The sequence below is a fragment of the Temnothorax curvispinosus genome, unplaced genomic scaffold (genome assembly GCF_003070985.1).
Source record: "Temnothorax curvispinosus isolate PA1 unplaced genomic scaffold, ASM307098v1 QBEX01002414.1, whole genome shotgun sequence".
Taxonomy (NCBI): domain Eukaryota; kingdom Metazoa; phylum Arthropoda; class Insecta; order Hymenoptera; family Formicidae; genus Temnothorax; species Temnothorax curvispinosus.
Genome location: NW_020212194.1, coordinates 22,867 through 47,909, shown reverse-complemented (window position 1 = coordinate 47,909; position 25,043 = coordinate 22,867). Strand labels below are relative to the sequence as shown.

General features: G+C 31.9%; 4 protein-coding genes across 6 annotated transcripts in view; 3 read left to right on the top strand and 1 right to left on the bottom strand.

Annotated features, from left to right (window-relative positions):
* Positions 1-3: 3 nt before the first annotated feature.
* LOC112451618 (thrombin-like enzyme bhalternin) lies at positions 4-343 on the top strand (the record flags this gene model as incomplete). The annotated part of the gene is made up of 2 exons (XM_025011346.1): positions 4-75; positions 178-343. Coding segments are annotated over 2 exons (237 nt in total), but the record flags the coding sequence as incomplete, so codon positions are not given.
* Positions 344-984: 641 nt separating this feature from the next.
* On the bottom strand, positions 985-4,992 carry LOC112451617 (carboxypeptidase B-like). Of its 2 annotated transcripts, XM_025011343.1 has the most exons (6): positions 4,707-4,992; positions 4,391-4,585; positions 2,839-2,946; positions 2,471-2,604; positions 1,989-2,387; positions 985-1,639 (listed from the first exon to the last, which is right to left on the bottom strand). In XM_025011343.1, exons 1-6 carry the CDS (start codon positions 4,969-4,971, stop codon positions 1,277-1,279), a joined length of 1,464 nt encoding a protein of 487 aa, XP_024867111.1. In that variant the 5' UTR covers positions 4,972-4,992; the 3' UTR covers positions 985-1,276. The 2 variants fall into 2 exon arrangements, with proteins under 2 accessions (XP_024867111.1, XP_024867112.1); XM_025011344.1 differs by lacking the exon at positions 2,839-2,946.
* An 893-nt stretch (positions 4,993-5,885) lies between these two features.
* On the top strand, positions 5,886-9,458 carry LOC112451616 (peptidyl-prolyl cis-trans isomerase, rhodopsin-specific isozyme-like). 2 transcript variants are annotated; one of them, XR_003040390.1, is made up of 5 exons: positions 5,886-6,077; positions 7,695-7,899; positions 8,003-8,205; positions 8,407-8,927; positions 9,074-9,163. XR_003040390.1 is itself a non-coding variant. In XM_025011342.1 (5 exons), exons 1-5 carry the CDS (start codon positions 6,024-6,026, stop codon positions 9,168-9,170), a joined length of 699 nt encoding a protein of 232 aa, XP_024867110.1. In that variant the 5' UTR covers positions 5,886-6,023; the 3' UTR covers positions 9,171-9,458. The 2 variants fall into 2 exon arrangements, 1 of the variants encoding a protein (XP_024867110.1); XM_025011342.1 differs by having other exon boundaries at positions 8,407-8,546; positions 9,074-9,458.
* A 650-nt stretch (positions 9,459-10,108) lies between these two features.
* The window catches only part of LOC112451614 (piezo-type mechanosensitive ion channel component), a 30,765-nt gene continuing 15,830 nt past the window's right edge, over positions 10,109-25,043 (top strand). The window contains exons 1-13 of the mRNA XM_025011341.1: positions 10,109-10,198; positions 15,084-15,176; positions 19,567-19,782; positions 20,026-20,261; positions 20,491-20,922; positions 21,919-22,050; positions 22,854-22,901; positions 23,303-23,420; positions 23,495-23,604; positions 23,673-23,939; positions 24,069-24,395; positions 24,638-24,783; positions 24,875-25,023. Of these exons, the coding sequence (XP_024867109.1) occupies positions 15,113-15,176; positions 19,567-19,782; positions 20,026-20,261; positions 20,491-20,922; positions 21,919-22,050; positions 22,854-22,901; positions 23,303-23,420; positions 23,495-23,604; positions 23,673-23,939; positions 24,069-24,395; positions 24,638-24,783; positions 24,875-25,023 (2,245 nt within the window). The 5' untranslated portion in view covers positions 10,109-10,198; positions 15,084-15,112. The remainder of the gene's footprint in view (positions 10,199-15,083; positions 15,177-19,566; positions 19,783-20,025; positions 20,262-20,490; positions 20,923-21,918; positions 22,051-22,853; positions 22,902-23,302; positions 23,421-23,494; positions 23,605-23,672; positions 23,940-24,068; positions 24,396-24,637; positions 24,784-24,874; positions 25,024-25,043) is intronic.

Genomic DNA, 25,043 nt, shown 5'->3' with positions numbered 1-25,043 from the left:
TTGACTGGATCTTCTCCCGTTCATGAAACCAATGTCTGCACTGGGCCATTGTACGATGAAATCTCCGCATGCAGTGTAAGTGTTCCAGACGTTCAATAAATTTAGTAAATCACTGTAACAGAGTAACGTCGCCTATTAACGTGGCGATTTAATCAAAATCTTTAATACCACTTTTAGGGTGATTCCGGTGGTCCTCTAGTCTCGTACAATGGACAAAAGCCGGTGCTCACTGGAATAGTATCTTGGGGTATAATTCCATGCGGTACTCCAGGCGCGCCATCCGTGTACACCAGAGTGTCTAAATTCAATGATTGGATTGCTCAGAAAATTGGTAGTTATTAATAACAGCAATATTGACGACGTATCACTGTATACCGATGACGAATTATTATATATTACATATTATTCAACGTAAATAAATATGCAGCATAAATGAATAATGATATTTTTTATTCCGAAATTACATGAAATAAAAATTAATTTAAGTACTAATTTAAGTAGTAATTTGATTGGATAAGGAAACATTTATATGGCAAAAAGTATCGCTATTCGTATATTCTTATTTTATTTAACAGATAACAGTCATAAACAGTTATTAAATATATACTTGTTTCATTTAATCTTAAATATGTATTTGACACTTGCTAATATACAATACAAATTTTAATATATAATATTCTAAGTAGTTAAATGTTATAATATATATAGAATAAAAACCGTTCTAGAATCCAATAATTAACATTGATACAAAATAAATAATTGTTAAGAAACCAAAAATATTATGGAAATTAAACCAAAATTTAAACTTGTGCGAAGATACATTATATCTTCACGGAATATTCAAGATTTAATAAAACACAAATAGAATTAAATATATCTCCAATTTATATCTTTTAGCAGATAAATTTAAATGCAACAGATGTAAAATTATTGTACTACGTAAAGAGTTGTTTTTAAAGTTTAATTAAAATTTTTATATATAGGGATATATTTATAAAGTATCGCAAAGAAAAGCAATTCTGCATAATATACAAATCCTATACAAAATCTTACCAAATAGATAAATAGAGTTTTTTCTTTATATAGCATAGTCGACATGGTCAAATCACACATTGATAATATAAAGATAATGTACGCTTAGTAACGGCGAATGTTGAAAGTTAAGGATTTTTTCAGGTTTTCATACAGTATATAAAATACAGAAGTATAAATCAACTGGCTAAAAGACCTATGCAAAATTTTTCAATCAGTTTTACACGCACAGTCGGCAATCCAATTACGACTTCTTAACAACTTCTGTGATTGTTTGTATTGCGGCAAGCGCTTCCTTGGCCGTCGGAATAATGTAACGAGCTGGAAGTATGAAGCCGTATCTGCCAGTGTCTCGCAGTTCGATCGTGAATGCGTACTTGATCTTGAGCAAAGCCTTGGCCCAGTCGTCAGAACCGCCAGCGGCAGGATACAACGTTATAGCGCTATTCCCGACAGTGTACACTGTATTATCACCTGCTGCCTTCTTCATGGCTTCAGCTGCTTGTCGCCCTACTGAGTCAAGATCGCGGTAATCAGGTGGCAGACGCTGGTCATATCCCCAGGGGTAGAGTATGTACTGTCCGTACGAATGAAAAGACAAATACGCCTGCAAGAGGAAAGTAATGGAGTGCCATAGTGTGAAATATTTCAAAATTTAATAATAAAGATATGTAAAATTGGATTGTCCATGAATTTTGATTGATATATGTAAAACACTCTAATGTATATATATTTGTATATTTTTGTAAAGTATTTTGAATTAAAAATTTTATATAGTCTAGCTATTAGTAACTATTATGTTTAAAATGTTAATTTAAAAATAGTTTTCGGTAGCATTATTATAACTTGACGTATGTGCAACTCGATGTATTTTTCAAAAGCAACGCGAATGCAAGAAATCTCAACAAAGTAAATAAAAATTGGCTAATTACTACGCACAAAATTTATTAACTAACTTTGAAATCTGCTAAACTGTTCTCGAAGAAATTGCGAATGGCGTCAGTTTCTGGCTCGGAAAACGGTTTGTTGCCTGGGTACGTGTCGTGACACATATTTCTGCTAGTTCCCTTTCCACCCCAGCGATAGCCAAAGTTTCTGTTCAAATCTATGCCCGCGCAATTGACGCCTTTCCTTCTGTTCTTCCTCCATAAACGATCGGAAATAAACGTATGCTCGTATCCGTCTGGATTCACGACCGGCAGGATGTAATAGTCCGTTTCCAAGCTTTCGCTGTTTTCAACCAAAAAGTCAATGATATAAGTCACAGCTGCCGGTGAAATCCATTCCCTGGCATGAATACCGCCGTCGATCCATATCGCAGGTGCGTTCGTCTTACCGTTACTGATTCTTAGAACCTTAAACATTCGTAAGATTTTTAACACTCGAACTTCTCATCAGTATCAAAAATACAGATGTTAAAATTAGACGTGAACGATACCTTGAGAGGCCGACCCTCGATGGAATTACCGATGGTCTGAATGGAGCATACATCGGGATAAGTTTCCGCAAGATAATTCAAGTAGCCGTGAATGTCATCGAGGCGATGATAACTAGTCCACTCCATTCGATGACCTGACGGATATACCTTCAAGATTATTCAGAGATTGCACGTTCCGTGCTCTCGTGCGCCTGTATAACAACCGCTTCGCAGATTCAGCTCTCGACGCAATACAGAAGCAAGCATGGCATTTCGTTTTTTCAACTATCATTTTATAAAATATAATATTTAATATACTTTATATTATGTACATTTGATACATCTCACTGAATCGACGAAGCGGATTATGCACGTCTGATAAAGCTCACCCCTAAAACGCCAAGGACCACCTACACCATGTACACTAGCGGGATAACGAAGAGGACGAGGACGTGGATACCTACTTCTGACTCCCTGCCACCACCAAACGTAACGAGCTAAAAAATTACTGAAAACCTCACTTCGGTGACGGAAGCGATGCGGCCGTTACAATAATTCCCAAACGCTTATACTTTAATTATTCCAACACCCTAATTTGCGTTCCAACGACTTTCCGACTTTTCAGAACAATACTGACTGTTTGCAAAGCTCTAATAATTTCTCGCACGAATCGAAAACCAAGCCTCGTCGAGCCCGTCCTGAATAACGGCATCGAAATCAGATCGAACGACTATGCAAACGACCGTAAAAAAAAACCGTCGAAACGTCGCGGAACGCCTGTACGTGCGAAGACTACGCGTGTATTTTATACACGCCTCACAAGTAAAGTATAACTGTTAAACAGCATTGAATCGGAACCGGGTTACCAAATGGGATTCACTCGAGGCCGATAACCTCGATTCGTTTCCAACTGTTTCCCTTTGAATAGAATCAAATAATAATTTGACACAATTAACTAAGGCATTAATTCCTTTTTAGAAAATATATGTATTCCAGTCTATGATTTTTACGATAGTTCTCACACGCATACACATACACGTATTGTATCAACGGCACAATTTTCCAACGATGACATAGTGACATATAAATGATAATAAAATGTACTGATAATCTTTACTATATAAATATTAGACTGAACTAGAACTCTTCGAATTGTCTTAAACTCGTAAGTATAATAGACAAGAATTTTATCAAGTATGTTTACATCAGTGTTAGGACATATCTACTGAGTTTTCACATACACACACAACATTTGACCTACGTAAGTTTACTGTGCGCTATACATGATGTCTCAATTATTACAGATAAGATGAAACAATGAAATAATAGAATGATATTATCAGCACTAATTTTTAAAAGATTTATTTTAATTATTTAGTTCGCATTTTTTAATAAATAAGAAATCAAATAAATAAAGATTATTTAAATTAGTTTAGTCTAAAATTAATAACAACCCGTAACTTGTAACGAATCACTTTCGAATGTATTTCCGAATAAGGATTATCGACTCGTTTTCATTAGCTTCCTTTGCTATGACCGACTAAAGTAACTATCGAACAATAGCTTCTTCCGTGACTTTCATGAGTGTCAGTGTCAACAAGTCTAATTATAAGGTGGTTGGTTCTTTTATATTATTAATGAGAGTGTCAAAAAGTGAAGATAAATGATAAAGAGCGATGTCGAAGCATAAACAATAAGCAGCGATTAATCTCGTGTAAGCCCTCAATGAAAATTAATAAAAACATTCAGCGATGCTCAAATATACCAATAAATGTCACTTTACATTAATATTAATAATATTATTATTACTATTTAAATTTAAAAATCCCCCTTTAAAAATTTCTTATTTTTATTTTTTTCTAAAATTATATCGCTGAATGATTTTATAGTATATCAGTTAAGAAATTATTAAGTTTAATTGATATAATAAAAGCCTCAAACCTTTGCGTCCTTCAAGCTCTTCTTGCATTTCCATTGAAAGAGGAGTATTCTCTTCTTCAATCGCCTCTTGCACATCATCAATCAAAACTTGATAGTTAATCCCGCAATCTTTCAGAATCGATTCGACGTTATCAAGCATATAACTTCTTATGAAGATATCGGCAGTCGACGGTTCGTTCGACCATATCGAATATGCTATATTTAAAAAAAGGGCTTTGTTTAGCTGTTTTTCCTTCTAATCCTTAACAATACATATCTATTTCGAATTAGACGTAAAATTATGTGTTTTAATATAAATTTATTATTTATTACGTACAACCGTATTCGTCGTAATGCTGTACCAATTCGTTCACGGAATCGTTATGCTTGTAGATCCTCCACACTTGATCCCCTTCGTAAATGACTCGTTTCTGCAGATCATTTCTATATACCGGTTGATCGATCTCACTACCGTAAGCCACTGCTTCTTCTATTTCAGGATTTACGACAATAGTTGCATCAACGACGAAGACGACGATCGCCATCGTCGTCAACGTCACCCATTTCGTGTGCTTTGTTCGTAGCTGTCTGCCGTTGTACATTTTCGTTGGAACTGTTCTTAACAGCGGAATACACACAGCTTTTATAATACGCGGCACGATCGGTGATCGGGAGTAACGGAACCACTCGATCGAGGGTCCGGGGATTGCCGAATCCGTTACAATCGTAGCGAATTCAGTTCGAAATGGATACATACTGTTCAAGATTCTAGAAGGACAATAGCTAAACAGATAACATATGTAATGCTAAACAGAGACTTTTATTTATGTAGTATATTCGACACACGTCAAAACACACGTCAACCGTCGATGTAAAACTAAATAAAGCTAAATGTATATGTTTAGTAACGTCGAATTGATATTCAAAAGTTGAAACATCAAGAGGTGAAATATCAAATTCTGATTGATGATATGAAAAAAAGCAGTCGAAGCAGAAACTATTTCTCTTTCGATAGAAATTATGTTCTATAATCACTGACGTTTGAATTAGGGATCTTAGTCTATACTCTATATAATATAGAGATCAGTTTAATTTTTTTTCAAAATTAATAAATTATTTTGTTAAACAATTCTGTAAATTAAATTAATAAAAATGAGAATGTTTCTTTACTTTTTCTTAGAGCTACAAAACTACTTAATTAAGTAAAGAAAAAAATTATATAATATAAAATTTATTTTGTTTATTACATTATGGCTTTTATAATTTATATACCTACAGAGTTCTATATATAAAAAGATTTTCCGAAATTATTATACGAAGAAAATAGTAAATGTCAGAATCTTTTGTTCTATTTAATTTATATTTAATTTATTTTTAAGTTACATAATTATCTATAAACTTGAAATGTTATTGCAAGAATTCGTTACTGCAACTGGCCCATTAATGTACGGCTATACTTTATTCAATTTAGAGCGCCGACGCAGCTCTCGACGACGGCGCAAATCGCGGGCAGACACGCGGCTTCTGCACATCCTTCTTGCATCGTTCTTATACCGTTGCGTCGCAAACGTGTGATCGTCTTGATAACCGATTAAAAAATTGAAGCCGTAACATCCGTATTATCTCAGGGCGTTTGGGACAGAATCGTAAAAGTATGAAGTGCCTATTGACGATCGTCGTTCTCGTGACTATTGCCTCGATCATTAAGGTACCGTTTGCTGTGTGCTTAAGACGATTTTACTATATCTTCCCTAACCGTAATTGCTTTTTTGATACCGTTGATAACTAACGTAGAAATTAATTGTTTATTATAAAAGACCTTCTATCTTTTTTACCTATACAATATTTTGTGTCAAATTGCGACTAAACATTTTCATGACATTTCGATATTAACTCTTTACATTGCACGCATTCTTATAAAATTTAAAAAATCTGATTTATCGCAAAATACTATATATTGGGCTACACCGAATTTTTATTGCAGATATCTTTTCGGGTAATTTGATCAAAAAAGCATTATTTTGTGAATTTAATAATAAAAATTCTATATCCATCGTATTAGTATCGACATGATAAAACTTGGACGTTATTTTATGATAAGTTATCTAATTTGAAACTTAAGAAATCGCTTTATACATAAAAAGTAGAAATAAATAGATAAAATAGTAATAGGTCAGACGCGCGTTACCTTTATACGTCGTAAGGTTTCTTTTGGTCGCTTCGATATAGACGCATATGTTCATGTGGCTTTGCATGAGAATAACTCTTCTGCAAATGTATATGTCATTTTAAATGCAACTCACTGTAAATCGTGCGAATACAAATTAAATTAATAATCTCTATTCTGTATCACTTCTGCTAGCTTCAAACAATTACAATATTCAAAACACATTCAAATAGTATCAATAAGATTTGCAACACATTCGAGAACTTTTCATAAATACTAGAAACTCAGATAGCACACATGTCCAAAAGACATTGTAAAGACATATTCAAGGTAACTTTTAGACTTACGTGTCTCTAAAAGACATCTTAAAAACGTCTTTATGACGTCTTTTAGATATGCGTTCTATCTGGAAACATAAGCGTAGAGTGTCTAAATAAAATCAAAACTTTTTGCGTTGCAGTCGAACTCAATTCATATACTTATAGAATAAAATATAATATATAGTAATTTTTAAAAAATAAAACTTAATATCTGGCTCGTTGCGTAATGTTATGTAAAATTTTGCCAGTATATTTTAAAGTAGAAATAAGAAAAAAAAATTGTATAAACATAAGTCCGAAAACATTTCGTTAAAATGTTATAACAAAGATATTTTAAGCAGATTTGCTCTTAATACGTTACAATACAAGATTAGACAATGTTTATCCAATTAATTTATCCTACATAGTTGCATTTATATTATTTGAAATCATTGAAGGTGATCAGTTTCGATAACTAAACAGTCTTAATATTACTAATCTCGAAGTGTCAATATATGTATAGTACAATTTCATATTAACACACCACCAGTATATTCTCAAACAAAGATTATGGATTGACGAAACAATGCTCATAAAAAGAGATGTTTTCAATTTCAGAGTTTTAATGTATGAGTGGAAATATATGATATTTGTACTTATCTGTGTAGAGGACATTTTAAGATGCCTATTTATACTAGATTTTTCAGTATCTTTCCAACGATATTGTTTAATTTTAATATCTATATTGATATTGATTGACATCAAACATGGTTTTATTCTTATTTGTAACAAATATTTGTTATGCAATGCATAGAAGATAAGTAAATAAAAAATTTCTTTAAAAAAATTTCTATTTTAGGCAGAAACATTCAGAGTCACCGATCAAATATACTTTGATATCATGATTGATAATCATCCAGTCGGCAGGATTGTTATTGGCCTGTTCGGCGATATTGCGCCAAAAACGGTGAAAAACTTTATCACTTTTGCTACCACCGGTGTAGCCGGGAAAAAATATGCAGGGACGAAATTCCATCGCGTGATAAAAAAGTTCATGATTCAAGGTTACGCTTTTGCACTTTTGATTAGAAATGATTTATTTATTAAATATTGCACCAATTAAATTATCAATTAGATTTATTACGCGTAATTACGCGTGTGTTACAGGTGGTGACGTCGAAAATGGCGATGGTACCGGTTCTATTAGTATCTATGGCAAATATTTCGACGATGAAACTTTTGAGGTGAAACACAGCGGGCCACTGTTCGTCAGCATGGCAAACGCTGGAAAGAATACCAACGGTTGCCAATTTTTCATTACTACTATAGCAACACCTTGGCTAGACGATCACCATACAGCATTTGGAAAAGTAATAAAAATACATGAAATTATACGATACTTCATTTATTATCTATTTGTGTTTCACGCACATTTGAAAAAGAATCTGTTAGACAACATTTTTTTACTTATAATTTATTATCATATTATTATTATTATTTAAATGTCTTAATGCATTTTGATATACTCAAGACACCTTTCCGCTAATTTTAAATCTTTTTTTTTTTCGTAGGTAGTTAGCGGTGAAGCTGTGGTTTTCAAGATTGAACAGATCAAAACGGATAGCGATGATATTCCACTTGTGCCTGTAATAATTTACGATAGCGGAATTCTTCCAACGGAGCCATTTACTATATCAGATAATCCTTACGAGTAATTTAATATTATCGATGTGACCTTAATGTTACTAATTTGTTCCCTTCTTCGAGCCTATAGTGCTACGTTGCGCTCTCTTTTATTAATTACAAACTGTACGTTGACAATTATCTTTGCATAATTTGAGAGGCGTAGTTATCACAATAATGATTAATTACTTAATTGAGTAACATTAGATGATGTATATGAAGTTGCCTATAAATATTTTTACACGCTTCGATAGCTTTATAGGCTTTCCTGCGCACAGTTACAATTTGTGTTATTTTTCCAGACACCATTTATATTCTTGATTGTTTTATGCTATGATTGCGCAAATGAAAAGACTGCTGAATAAACATAAATGTAAAGTAAACGTAAAAATTGCAATACGCTGGCAAGGTAGATTAAAAATATATTCTTTGATGTAATTTTATCCATCTTCATCTATTTTACTTACTTACTTACGTCTTTATCTGGACAAATAATCTTTTAGTGACACGGCTGAGTTTATAAATTCATTAATGTTAAAATGTGCATATTTGCAGTGCATGGGCGTGGATTAAGGCGACTTGCGTACCATTGGGATTTAGCTTCTCGATACTAGCGGTTTTCCATTACATGATGAAACAGTTGGACGTCTGAGCGACAATCTTGATACGAAAGACTGATATTTCGAATAATGAATTTATGCTTTTATTTGATCTATAGATTTCATATTTATTATTGTATATAAAACTATGTATAATTGTACATTACTTATATGTATCAATCTTATAAAGGAACTTGTATCACGTATAGAGCTGATATAACGTAGCATATATGATTCGATTCGATAACACGAGCAGAAAGAAGCATCAAGCGCCATCTCTTTGAAGACCGTGATATTATCATTCAAAAACTGCTTCATTTACTTTGTAATAAATTAATAAAATGCAAAAAAAAACATATATATTTAACATTCCATCATTTATAAACTCATATCCGCCCGCCATTATGATAGTACAGTTCTAAAACATGTACCGCTGTAAAATTCACACGACGATTTCTTCATCGTCATCACACGATAATATATACATTAAATACGTAAAGAAGAAAGAAAAGCGAAGAAAAATGTTCTTTTAAATTAAATTACGATTAATTGTATTGAACGGCGAGGAAGAAAGAATATCGCATTATGAGATATATAGCGTCGATGACGCACAAAGTTATCGCGCATGCACACTACTTTGCCGAGTAGATGCGGATATCGGAGTCAGCCTTGGCTAGGCTTCCCCGAACGGCCAAATCAGTCGGTGGCAAACCGGCGTCGATCATCAGACGTCGGTGGTCGGCCGAAGTCGGCTGTAGTCGTATATGTAAAAGAGAGAATTCAGGGTCGGTCGACGATCCGTCGATTTTATAATAGAGATGACACGTGGACGTACGTGAGTGCTATCATTCATAAAGTCACGAGGAATTACGCGGTAATTGAGTGCGCCGTGAACGCGATGAGTTTGTCGTTGAGAGGATATCGCTAATGGTGATGGTGCATTGCTCTCGTGATTGCTGAAAAGCGTGCATGCCGGGAAGCGCATGTTGCTCCCTTCGAAGTTCGATCGGTCTGAGAACAGCTGGGAGAACGTTCTTGAAGGGGGATGCTCCGAAACGGTGTTTGAGCGTGCTCGTATAAGGTACGCTTCGTTTTCCACTACAATAATTTTACGTCGAGGCCTGCAACGCAGAAATAACTGCGGAACGTTTGGCAATTCTTGCTTCGGTATTTATTGATCTTTGATGTCATGAAAGCAGATCTTCGATGAAGGAAGATTGCTTGGAAGGCATCGCGAGAGCGTGTTTTGATTGAGCTGTCAAAGAGATTGTTTTTTTTTAATTAATAGATGTATAATATCTAGAAATATCAGGGAAAAAAGCATGACTTGAAAGATTGTATATATGCGTTGTCAATAATTTCAAATAAAATAGTTTGCATCAGACTTGGAGTTTCCTCTTCCAGTCACAAACCTGTTGACAAGATTTCTTCGATGCTTGCAAATCGAGTTTTAAATTATGAATGGAATTAAGTAAATGAACTTATAATCGTGGCTTTAATTTTGATCTGTATATAATGAATAGAATTCAATGAATGAGTTTGATAATAAGTTTGTAAGATTGGTAATATATATAAAAAAAAGTTATATAAAGAACGTTAATGGCAAAGTTAGTAGAATACTCATTGTAGGTGTAGGATTGCGTTATCGCGTAGTATCAGCATTGTCGGCAACCGGCAACAATTACAGTAAACGGAAGCGTGAGCCACTGCGAATGTATATGCCGTGACCAAGGACGGTAGTTTGCGATGCTGTGTTGACTCAGATCTCATATGTAAAATAAAAATAGCTGTGCGTGAACAAAATTTCTACGAAATTTTTTTTACAACTGAAATAGTAGTTAATATTTTTCAGTATAATACGGTCAGGTTTTTTATGTTTACACTTTATCTTTAAAAATAAGCGAAAAATTTCTCAATAAAATAGATAAAAGACAAATTTAGAAACTTTTAACTTTTAAATTTATGTAATACAAATAATTATAACTAAGTAAAAAGTAAGTAAAGTTTAAAAATTCATTCACTATTACGGTAGATTATTTATATAATGCAAAGTTTGTTATATTTATGTAATTATACATGTTATAATATATAATTATAACGGTGCATATAAATATTGATGAAAATAATTTAGAATAAGATATTACACTTTAGTTTTATTTAACATTATCGCACAAGTATACAAGACTTCTCATGCACACATATTATGTACTCATTGTCTGTGCTTGCCAGATAACAAGAAATACAAGAAGATTCAAAACTATGTTATCGCAATCTCACTAATCACTGTGAATATATTAAACCTTATGCTTTATTTTGATTGGATTATTTATTAATGAGTAATAAAGTAATTTTACCTTTTATTTTGTTGCTCTAAAGCTTTATATAATTCATTTCTTATTCTCATCTTATTTATATAGTTGCACAGTGATACTCGAACTATATTACGATAATTAATATCATTTAGGATTAGCGTGCAGCTACGCACGTCAGAGAAGTTGAACAGTCAATTAATTAATGAATATCTGCCCGCAATTTCCTGGAAAATCTATTTTAGTATCTCTAATATATTTCTTCAAACTGCTTCAAAAAAATGATGAAAAGAACCAATCTGCAAGAAAGTTTCGTAATTTTTATACTGCATTTTACAAGTTGAGTAATAGTTTTAGACATCGAGATAATTTATCGCAATCATCAAAAACGTAAAAAAATCTAGTGCAATGTTTTATAGCACAATTTATTCTTTAAATGTGATGCAATCTCTTGATTAATCCCTCGTTATGGTGCGCGATACGTATCTGTACACAGAACACGTCAACTCGGCACGCAACTTGCACATTTTGTATTATATTACTATACGTACCACGAATTTCAATCAAAACATGGTCTTCTGTATCAGGAGATAACAATTAAGAAATAATTGAAATAAATATCAAAAGATATTAATAACAAATTAAGATATGCGTGACAATGAATAGTTCACATTTTTTGTTCATATACTATTACATTCAAGCGAACATTTACTTAGCATTGATTAAAAATAACTCTGCTTATTAAATCACACTTTGAACAGGCAGAGATGATTATTGGTGATGCGTAATCAATGATGGTGACAATAGATGTCGACGATTTCTTCAACAGCACGATAATTCGTTATATGCTTATTTGACCGGTTAGAATTTGTTTTACATATAATAATTTATGCTATTGTATCCACGAAAATTAAGTTTAAATAACCTATTACTACACGAATAATATTACAACATTATGTTAAATAATATAATAAATTGTATTTAATAAAATTTTTATTACATATATTAATATATGTACAATAACATATATGGCATTGATTAAATACATGACTGTAAAATTCTTTAGACGTTTTAAGTAAATAAAAAAACAGCATGCCATTCAAAATTTTAATAAATCTATACATTTGCATAATTGATTAGCATACTTGGAGTATTTACGATTCAGGCAGAGTCAAGTCAGATGACTAATTAAAATACCACACACGTAATACATGCGAGAATTACGTGTAGATATTCAATGAGTATTTTATTTACATATACGTAAGATCTCAAAGTTCTTAAGAAGAAGTACTTTCAAAATTTGCGCATCAAGAAATGTATATAGAGAGGTTATCAAGCGACTTCAATATCCTGATAAGAAAACTGTTATATTTGTACATGAATCATGCACGGTATATATGCCGTTGTCAATCATTGTGTATTATTTATCAGGGAACGTTGCTCCACCCACAATTCGTCTTCTATACGCAATCCAATAAGTAAAGCCGTTAGACGCACCTTACATGTTATCTTTGGCAGTATTCGATAATATACTTTTTCTTTCATAAAAGAATCATAAGAAATCTTAAATTTATACTGTGTTAAATTAGTAATATTTTATGCTATCTTTATTAATTTATTTTCTCTATTTCATAAGTAGGCCATATTATAAAAGTTAGATAAATTATAGATCTATTGTAATTATAATATCTTCTCAAAAAATATACTTTGCAGATAGAACTTCCCTTATATATTAAAGAGGAATTAAACGCCCGATCTAAGCAAAACTTAAGAGAAAAGATCAACGACCAAATAACGAGCATAACAAGGTGTTAGTTTAAAATATCGAGTGCTCGCAACTCGTCGCGTCGCGTAAAAGAGTGCGGTCTCGCTTCGCGTGTACTTGGCGCGAGACACTACCGTGTCTCTTGATAAAATACAAATTTATTTAAAAGAATAATATAAAAATTTTTACTTATGTTATATTTTTTTAGCAATTAAAATGTAATGTAAAAATAGAAAAAAAGATACATAATTACAAAATAAATAGGAGAAAGGAATAATAAAATAACAATTGCAATGTTTTGATGATTAAAATAATATAATAAAATAATAGAGTAAAACAAGCGCAAACGAGAGTGTATTAAATAAAAGCCTGTGACAGAAGTCAAACACATTGTCAAAGAACATAAAAGTAAAAAGTTCTCGCAATAATTAAAAAAATTAACAATAAAATTTGTCACTGATTCAAACTGATATTACAACGTTATTCAACGTTTAAAAGCGCGAATAAATCCAAAAATATTCGGTATTGGTCTTTTCTTTAAAATTATCTTTATAGATAATTATATTAAATCATTACAGAGAATTATTCTCAAATTATTGTAGAAGATTATTATTAAATTGTTATTTAAGGAAATGATACTGCTACATCACAAGACTAAAAAATCGTTCAATTTTTAAAAGATATAAAAAATAAATTAGTTTATATTATTTAGGTTTATTTTAAAAATATATTTCTAAATTATACAAATAAAATCAAATTATATATTGCAATTAATAATAAAAACAATTAACGCTGCTTTTAATCACCATATTTATTCTATAGTGATTTACTTTTTCTATTTTCTTTTCTTTTTCACGTATTACACCATAAAGACTGTTGTCAGATTGCATGGTAGAATTATAAAACGAAGTTGATTGATATCGCCCATGGTGAAATAATATATCGTCACGCAACGTCATGTGTTTTTCCCTCTTTCTGCCGCATACACCATTCGCGTTCACATCTTCATGCGATAAAAGCGTAACCGGCGCACCTCTCAACGATGTCGTCCCTATGTAATTGGCCCGTAATTAAGGTGGGCGCGCCTCTTTTTGTTGAATCCTCTCACGACCAAAAACATACTCGCTCTCATTCCCAGAATTGTTTAATGGCAAGTCATTTCGGTAACTTTCAGCTGCCATTCAGTCCCGACTACTTAGTCGCGTCCTGTTACACTAGGCACTAGCCAAATAACTGATAAAACTGTCAAAGTTGCGTTTATTAACAATAGAATGACTGTAAACTGTAATTATTATCAATATAAGGTAAATGCCAGGACACTTAATTAAGACCTAATGTCTTAACATCTTTATCATTTTAGTTTTTAAATAAGTATAACGCGAATTAAAATCAAAGATAAAAATATAATACAAGAAAAATATTTACAAGAAATATATTTAGCTTTGATTCTTTGATTTTAATTCGCGTTATAACTTATTTAAAGGACTAAAATAATGAAAATGTCCAGGCATAGGTACGTGTCCAGGCGTTGGTACATTTACCTTAAACTATTATCATAATTATTAATTGCGTGCTGTTACATAAAGTTAAGAAAATTTCTCATGTTGTGTATAAATAACTTCAAGTAACTTCAAACGCAGTTCATACTATGGCTACGATGGCTTGAAGAACATGTCATGTGGAACACGGCGATGAAAACCGGTTTATGAAAAAAAATTTTCAGGTCTTAAAGGGTCAACGCAATCGTAAAGCGAAGGGCATAGCAGAAGCATTGTGGTTGGACTCCGATAGCGTTTTCTTGTTGATGCTGAAGAGTTTGCAATCATAGAGAAATTTGACAAATGCTCTCAGGTGTACAGCCGATCATCATGTCCCTATTTTCTTTGTTTCAGAGTGAAAGGCCATCCAGACAGCTCAAGGCATGACGAAATATTGGTTGAACGTAGCCCTTCTCAGGGTTGTTCTACCAGTCATCTTAGCCGGATGTAAGTCCCATTTGCATGACTCTTTCTCTATTCTGTTTCTTTTTTCGCTTATATCTTACAATCAATAAATGGTTCATGCGTATTTTGATGACTTTAAAATGATAGAAGCGACTAAAGATAAGATAAAATATTTTCTCACATGAGATTTACACGATCTTATGTAACTATTGCATTTTTTATGGATTTATATCGGCCAGATCAACCAGTTTAGAATTACTGATTTTTATAAATTTGCAAACGTGAAATATTCCCTACAAAAATTTTTGTAATTTTTTACTAAAAAAAAAACAATTAAAAAGGAATAAATGACATATGAAAAATAAAACAAGTTTAATTTTGTACTTTTTCTTCTTCTATAAATATTAATTTCTCTCTAATATTTTGCTTAGTATCTTTATTATTTCTAAAGATTTTAGAAATGTTATTTTAAAATTAAAATTTCTTTATTGCTACAATATTGTTATAATGTATTTATTAAAAATATATCTGTTGTAAAACATGCATATAATTAAAACTAAATGAGAGTATCTTTCTTAAAAAATTGATTGTAATACGAAAACATCTCTTTAAAATCTTTGGCATAATAAATTCATCGGTGATATCATAACTGTAATCGACACCATTTTCTTAATCGAATAATAACTTTAGCTTGTTGGTGGGCAGTTGTAAAGCAATAAAGACACGAAATGCTAATTTATCACCGTTTGTATCAGAATGACTAGAAATAAGCGAGAGTTGCGTATAGAGGAATCTTGGATTGACTGCCTACACTTTGCATAACCATATTCAGTATTATGCTAATTGATAGCAGAGGAAATAGCAACGTTTCACGATATGTAACTTCGTCTGATAATTACGTGTTTACTGCTTATATTTTGCATACCATTTTATTTTTCCGCTTATTATATTTTAATTATCTATAATATATTTTAAACATCAATTGTTAAACTTTTAAATAAAAAAAATAATACGTTAATCAATTTAATCAAATAAATTATTTTATTTATACATATATTAATCCCTCTATTATCGGCGAGAAATAATGCCGTCATTGTTTATCAATGCGTTATCTCATATATTCACTACAGATGAGATTATTCACAATATGTATCGCAATATACATCGCCATTATTATTTCTCTTTATATTCCGTATTGTTTAAACATTATGCAAAAAACGATTTGGTTAAGTATAAATTTTATTAATCATTTTCAACAGTTTTATCTTGCGAAACATTATACGACGTATTTTATTGATTAAATATTTAAAAAAATAAAAAGTAATGAACCCCAAAATAGATTATTCGAAAAATATATTCAAAAATCTAAGTTAAATAATTTATATAAATTAATTTAAATATACACATTTTTCTAAATATTTAAACTAATTCAATTAATGCCAATTTATATACTTGTATTTCTATAATCGTTGCAATAATTAAATAATCTAAATAAATATGCAATATAAAATGTGTGAAAAGACAAATGAATAGAACAGATATATTTTCGATAAAATCCACATGGACATGGATACGTTGTTTTAGGGAACGTGTTTAAGCGGCTCGAAGAGTATTCTAAAATTAGGAAACAGGCGCTTGACTGGTATATCCGTATCAGACGAGGGCAAGACTTGCTAACTTTGTCTAAACAAACATTCGACTTCAACATATCAAACATATCACACGTAAACGTAAAAAATGAGTTCTAAGAGTTCTATTATCAAAAGGATATTTATACTTCAATTAAGCTTGTTAAAATAAATTTTTTATTAGATGTGTACACAAAACATCATAATTTATTACAATATTTTGTAAATTTCTGCTCATTCTTTGAATAAAAATGTGATAAATAAATAATTATGACAAAATCTAAAATAACGATAAATTATATATGCTGAGATATTATATAAAAATAATATAATATTATAATTTTATATATTTTTATTTTTCAATAAATTTAGCTAATTTTTTTTTACATTAATAATCATCTAACAATATTATCGAAATAATAAAAATTTATACACTTATTTGTTTATTTAAATACATTGTACAAATATATTCAATATTTTACTAATTAAATGTAACGACATATAATGTAAAAAAGTTACGCACAATATAGGAAGTATAATTTATTATTCTGCATAATTATAAATGTTATATTCTATAAAAACGTTTAAAGAATATTAAAATTTCGTGTGTGCGATCTCTCTATTTTCGAAGCCAGTTTCGTGATATAGAATCTTCCATAGGCTTGAAACTTTGACCTTCTTAAAAAAAAAAAGAAGATTTATGATAGCAGAGATACAATGTAACGTTTTTGCTACAATCATTATTGCGCATGTGAATCGTTAAAACTTTACGCAAGTAATTAATGCTTTACATTTCGACCATTTACTTCGCGAATAAAAATTCGTTAATATCGTTGCAACAACGTAGAAGAATCGATAACTAGCTCATACAATTCCTTAATAGTTCCTTAATAGTTGTATAATTGGTTATTAATTTAACAGATATATAATGGTGTATTAATATTTAAAGCAAGAGAGAGAGAGAGAGAGAGAGAGAGAGAGAGAGAGAGAGAAAGAGAGAGAGAGAGAGAGAATTGCAGTAATTTGCCAGAAATATTAAAGACGTAAAAGAATAATAAATTAAAGCAAGAGTTATAAATTAAATATTATTACAGAAAAAATGAATATTAGTGTACATTACATTAATATGTGCACGAAAATATTATTTTAATTTATAAAATGTCTACAGTTGTTGAAATAATTAGCGAAATCGTGCACGTTTGTGATGAGCTTCACTTGGCAGCAACACAATGTCGTTATTTATGTGTGTCGTGCAAATATAACACGTGCCACGAATAGGATGACTAAGCTGCTAGCTAGAGGTGGCGCCTGAAAATAATACAGAATACAGTATTCCTACGAATGTTTGAAAAGTTCAAATAACGTAAATTTTAACATGTTACAATGTATTTTTAGATCAGCGATCAGCGAGCAAACAGTTAGTTTGTGAAACATTTGTAACGTTCCATGACGCGAAAGTAATTATCGTCGACAGACTAAGTTCCTACGATTCGCATTAATTACCAGCACATATGTGTATGTTCTGGCAATATACCGGGTGTTTATTTAATAACATAATATATCAAGTTACATATACATATTTACGGAAATTTTGGAGAAGCGAAATATTAGAATACTTGATCTTTTAAATTAAAAGATCTTTAGAATATATTTTAGAATATAGATATATGGATCAATAATATAAAAAGCAAAGGTCTTGACGAAATACTTGGAGGGGTTGAAATGTCATTTCCTAGGAAAATCCCATCATAATAAGTGACCTTTTCACAAACGTAGAAATACGCAGCTTTATGTGGTTTATGTGAGCTGTTATAATGTCTTATCGAGGGAAGGTCTTCTCTAAGAAGCCTTTAAAATGAAAGTGGAGTAACCTACTTTATAAGTGGAGTAACTTACTTAATAAAATAATTAAAATAGCATAATAACAAACACTCCATAAATCTCTCTAATAATCTCTAAATACTCTAATTTAAATAAAAATATATTACACCAATTTTCTTATAACAAAACATATTAGTATTCCAAACATATTAGTATTTATCGGATTTCTATACTTCTCATATTTAATATCTAAATCTTTTTCTAAAAAAGTTGCTATCAAAATTTCTAAAATTCTAAAATTTCTCGTGGTAGAGCAAAAACTCGACTAACTAATAGTTGCTTTCCATTTACACTCAAGTGATACTGATTGTGAGTCACTCAGTTATGTATTTTGCACAATCAGATAAGATACGTCATTTTGTACTTATATACCTGCTTATTTTGGTGACAAAGCTATCGCATAACAATACAGGTTCATAATCTCACTCTTTTAAAATGTGAGTCTATTTATTATATATTCAATAAAAGTTATTCGCCAGTGATGAAATAATTCGGTATAGTTAAACGGCCTGACTGGCAAGTTTTATTAAGCATAACACAACACAACAAATCTATTTATTATATATATTTACACTCATTAAAGCACGGTCTCTCGATTGTGGGTAAAAACTCAATTGAATCTCACTTGCCAGCATGCAAAAAGAACGTGCATTCAGCTGAGTTATGACGTCACAAGTGAGAACCCACACAGCACACTTTATCTGAAGGACGTCCTACAGATAAAGTGGGATATCTCAATAACCGGTGGATATCCAGTGGATATTTAATATCCGGTGGATATCCAGCGGATGCACAAATGTCCCTCAAAATATCCTGTGCTGTGTGGGAATTATCTAAGTTTTGATGTAAATGGAAAGCAACTTATATTGAAATACTATAAGAACAATTAAACTACATCATAAGGATGGGTTTCAATGTTATAGGTACGATATGGCGACCAACGGGATTGTCGATCGTCTATTTGGCACTTATGCTTTATTCTCCGATGGTTCCAATACCGACGCACAAAACCATGACAGGCCACACGGGGATATACCTGAAGATTTGCATTTGTCTAGCTCTTCTTGTAGCCATATCACAGATCACCTTTCACATTGTTCTTTTGTCACTACCGCCGTACGGATACTTTCTACAAAACTGTAAGCAACACTCTATTCTAAATATTATGTTACACTTAAAACAAAGCTTGGAATTATTGTCCTAATGAATGCCATATATAATTGCACTTGCATACATAATATTTTTGGATGTCATATGATAACACATTCGATCAAGATTATATAGAATGTAAAATAAAAAATTTTAAAATACTCAAAAGCCATATAGAATTCTTAATCAAAACTAATTTTAATCCTAAATACAACTCAACAATATATTTTTAGGCGAGTTTATGGAGAAGCTCTTCAGGCACATAGGCCTTGTCAGATTAGATAGCGCATCTGTATGGGAAGTATTTTACTGGCTGGCGCCAGAATTCATAGTCTTACCCACCGTACTTGCCATATATTTTATATCTCGTTTCCTTACACAAAGACGTATCAGCGACGAAGAGGAGGAAGCTGCTCTTCATCAGGAAAATAATCCTCAACAACAGAAAACTGATGACAATACTACAAAGGTAATTATAGTCTCGTACTGCGCAAAACGATGTTTAAAACAAAACGGAAAACTAGATGCAATAATTAATATAAATATGCAAAAAATACCATTTCTATTGTCCAAGTCATTCAATCTAGATCGACTCTAGCTTAAACTACATATTTGAGCTACATTTTTGCACAAAAAAAATCAATATCTGACCAAAGATAACTTAAGATAACTCACGCCTACGCACATCCACGATTCAGATAATCAATTTCCTGGGAAGTATCGGTACCTACGTTGTCCTGGCGTCATTATGCTGTGTCGCGGCCTTGAAGCCATCGATAGAGGCGGCTTTCTACTTCCTGGTGTTCCTCGGCGCCGCTACGTGCTGGGCATGCAACAGAGAACTGCGCAAAGGATTTGCCGTGATCTGCAGGATCATCATGGTCATCGTGATCGTTCACATCGTTATGTTGCTCGCCTACCAGAACGAATGGCCGCAGGAGATCATTCCGGTATCTGGTACTTGGTCGCGCTACCTGGCCCTGACTGCAGTTTATCATACCAATTGCACCGACCCGAGAGATGTGGAGTATACAGATGATGCCGATTGGTTGATTTACGGATATGCTTTGAGATTGTTCTGGCTCTACTACATCCTCGCATTGCAGGCGCAATTTCTCAGTAGTAAACCGGTAAGTTTACATATATATTTCTATTCAATGTAAAAATTCTAAAAATTTAGAAATTATAAATCGATATAATTAATTATTAAGGAAATTAGAATAGTATAATATACATATGTATAAGGGTATTGCTAGCTAATATTAGAGATTAGTTTTTGTACCATATATTTCATTGTCTAGAATTTTAGTACCAAGTTCCTTACGTTAGTTATTTTAATTGTTATATTATTAACGCAATTGCATTATTTTTATATTAAAAGAAAAATAATTGGATATAAGTAATTTCTGTAGAACAGGACATTTTTTCGTATATTATCTAAATTGAACATTTGGAGTTGTGATTAATAAGATTAAGGTATATTATAGAATAGTGATGGGGTTCGATATCTCTTTATGTAGTCTACACAATATACTAAATTATTAGAAATAGTATATCAAACAACACTTTTCCTTATTGAAGCTGCTTTTAAAACTTGGAGACTTCATTATCCTAAGCTATATATGCTATCAGCCTGTCGCATAGAGCGCAATTAACCCACTTGTGGATAAGGGGTAATTAACATTAACACTGCAAATAACAGCTGATCGCCTAACAAGGTCTTTGAACTAATTTAAATGTATCTGAAGTCGTTAATACTAATGCTTATTAAATGAACCATAAAAATAAAATCGTCAACTATTGAACCAGTCATACTTTTTGTAAAATTACAAAGATATCTTCATAATAGTATATTAATTTACCGATAACAATTTATTATGTTTTATATATGTATATATATATATATAAAACATAATAAATATATATTTCGTATTCTAAAAAATTACTTTTTAATAAATAAAAAAACAAAAGCGTTGTTCAGTTTTCACAATTTAAGAAAACTCTCCGGTATCTGGAAAATTTCGCGAATATTTTAATTTTAAACTTTAGGTATATAAATTTTGGCGATTCTGTCGCTTTTTATTCGTGGAAAGTTCTGTTGAAAATATCTTGCTTGTACTAACGAGGCGTTACAGGCTAAGGAAGAAAAACGATTAAGCGGCAGACTGGAGAACCTGGACACTCCATTGTCTAGGCACGTGTCCATCAGACGCAGGACACCTTCGCAAAGATGGCAATCAGCGCGACGTAAGGCTCGTGTAAGGACTCGTTCCATATGAGAGCCGATTATTGTTGATATTTCTACATATTTGTATAATTTCGCAACTTTTTACCTTTGTTCTCAGCTGTATTTTATTTCAGATTCATGTCTTACTGATATGTACCGCATTGGATGCCAAAAATTTATATGAAATTTTTTATTTCTAGCTTATTTTGTAATTGTTATGCACATTTAATTGTTATGCATTTTAGTAAAAACTTTACTAATTTCTCAAAACTTTCCAAATTGTTAAATTTTTAAGTATACTGTTTATGCATTTTTGGAATTTACTGTATCTTAACTGCATTTATTTTGTACAATATAATTAAATTTTCGTTATATTAACATTTTCAGTAAAAATTATCATTAAAGTCTTTCAATTTCTTAATTTCCTAATAACAACTGTTTAATCTTTTATTCTTTTAATATTTTTATATATTTTTATAATTATTTATTGTAATATTTTTCATAATTTTCTCTCCTCAATTCCTATTAATTAGATCTAATTTTATTTATTATTTTCCTTAATTTATATAAAATATATATTATAACAATGTTATAATTAATATTGATTGTGTAGAAGTTATTAACATTAGTTGTGCAGCTTTATTTATCAGCAATCTGTATCTAACAAGTTCTCTCCGAGAATTAATCTTTTGTAAAAAACTGTTTCGCCTGTTTTTTTAAATACTGTCCATGTTCTTATTTGCTGTCGCCTTCCAGATGTGCAGTTGTTGTTTAACGTTGAACAAAACCGTTTTCCGTTTGGATGCTGCTATGTTTAGTTTGCCATTGTTTTAGAAGCCGGTCGTAGATTCATCGTTAGCAACGATCGACGAACGAACACCTGTACGTATACCAATGAATATGCATGATTAATCAAATATTCACTAACAATATACGCCACACTTCTGCATGTGATACAAATAAATTTCGCTAAATGGCTCGAAATTCTATTCGAGCAAATAATCTGGCGTGCAGTTGCAATATTAACTTCGCACATAATTTTCACACACGCAATCATCATTGTTGACGAAATTTTAGCTGACATTAATAAACTGGTGAAGGTAAATGCATGTGTTTCATACATTTTGCATGAAGTTTGCTATAGTCATAGGAAAGTAGAAAAATATTAATTTAGCATAATGTGAGAAACGTAGTGATAAAAAGTTTATAGAATAAAATAGTTTTATAAAACTACTATTAAAAAAAAAGTATTTAAAAAGTAAAATATTTCATTTATTGTTTAGCTAATGCGATTTGGATCTGGAAGAGCGGGGCTTCTTCAGGATTCCACTACCGGAAGTATCATCGTCAATCAAGATGGTCAGCAGGACGATAACATACAGATGCAGAGTCTCAGTGAAGGTAATGGCGAAAAAAAAAAACATACGATAAACTGTCTTATGCAAAGCGGTTAATTAATGATTTTTATGAATTAGGAACGCCTGATGAAACGCCGGGCGTCGTTGAGCAAATAATTATGGCAGTGTATTCGATCTTCCAATTAATAGTAAATTCATCATATCTTGCTACGAACATAATAATGATGGTAAGTATCATAGAATACAAATTACAAACAAACAAACAAATCAATTATTTTTTCAAATTATTTTTTAGACGTGGAGCATAATGTATCACAGCTGGACAACATTCGTCCTGCTTTTGTGGGCACTTATTCTATGGATGGTTCCCAATAAACGTGCTTCCATGATGAAGTGCTCTCCCTTCATCGTGTTCTATGCGACCCTCTTACTTCTCGGACAATATATATACAGTATGGATCTGACCGATGAAGAATTGCCGAGAGTAGTAAGCGGCGTAAAGATCTCTGAAATTGGTTTCAGCAAAGCCGACGAACTCGGCCGCTGGCATCTTATAGTTAAGGTACATATTAATATCTCCTGCGAATAAGAAAATCTAAATTCGTTCAGAAGTAAATTAACACATTCAGAAACTGTTAGGTATTATATATACCTTAAAATATTATTTAACAATTAATTTATTCATTTACAGTGCTTATTCATATCAATGTTTTGGATCACTATGAGGCAGTACATGGCAGAACGAAAGCAACAGCGACGATCTTCTGCTCTGAGAGACATGGTAGCGCCGTTACACGTATCTGTCTCGACGGCCACAACCGCCATGAGTCACGAGGCACCGGAAATCAAGAGCAAATTTATGAAAGATGTCGGAAAACTATTGCAAGACCTATTGACGAGATTCTGGATTGCCGTCGTAGCAATCATGCTGTTCATCTGCGGCATTACGGGCGAACGCATGACTATGTTCAGAATCGTTTACATGTCGCTATTCCTCATCTTCGTCATTACATTCCAGGTGTTATATTGATTTATGCATGTTTTTACGAGATTTGTTAATAGGACTTAGGGCCGATTTCACAGTCTCCGATTAACTTGATCCTCCGATTAAACTCACTCTTCGTCTCTTTCTAAGGGGGGCAGTTAGAAAGAGATGCAGAGTGAGTTTAATCGGAGGATCAAATTGGAGACTGTGAAATCGGCTCTTATTATTATAGAAGCTTATTAATGCATCATAAATATTGAATTGTAAAATTTCAGATATCGTGGATAGCATGGAGAAGAATGATGTACATATTTTGGGTAACTGTCATTGGATATTCGATGGTCATGCTGATCCTCGTTTACACCTACCAATTTCAGAACTTCCCAAAATATTGGGAGTATCTCGGTATAGATCAAGATTTGTGAGTAATGACTATTTAATTATTATATCTCATTTGTTAGACATTTAGATTTTCCAGTAAACTCGTCTATGTTCTTTTTTTCTCATTTCAGGCAAATGGACATTGGGTTGGAAACTTACGAGATCAAAGTCCTGTTTGTGAGATTGTTGACGCCAACATTTTTCGTTATCATCACAGTACTTCAGATTCATTATTTCCACAAGGATTTCCTCGAAGTCACCAATATTGATAGATTAGGGTTCGTGAAAAGGATAATTTAT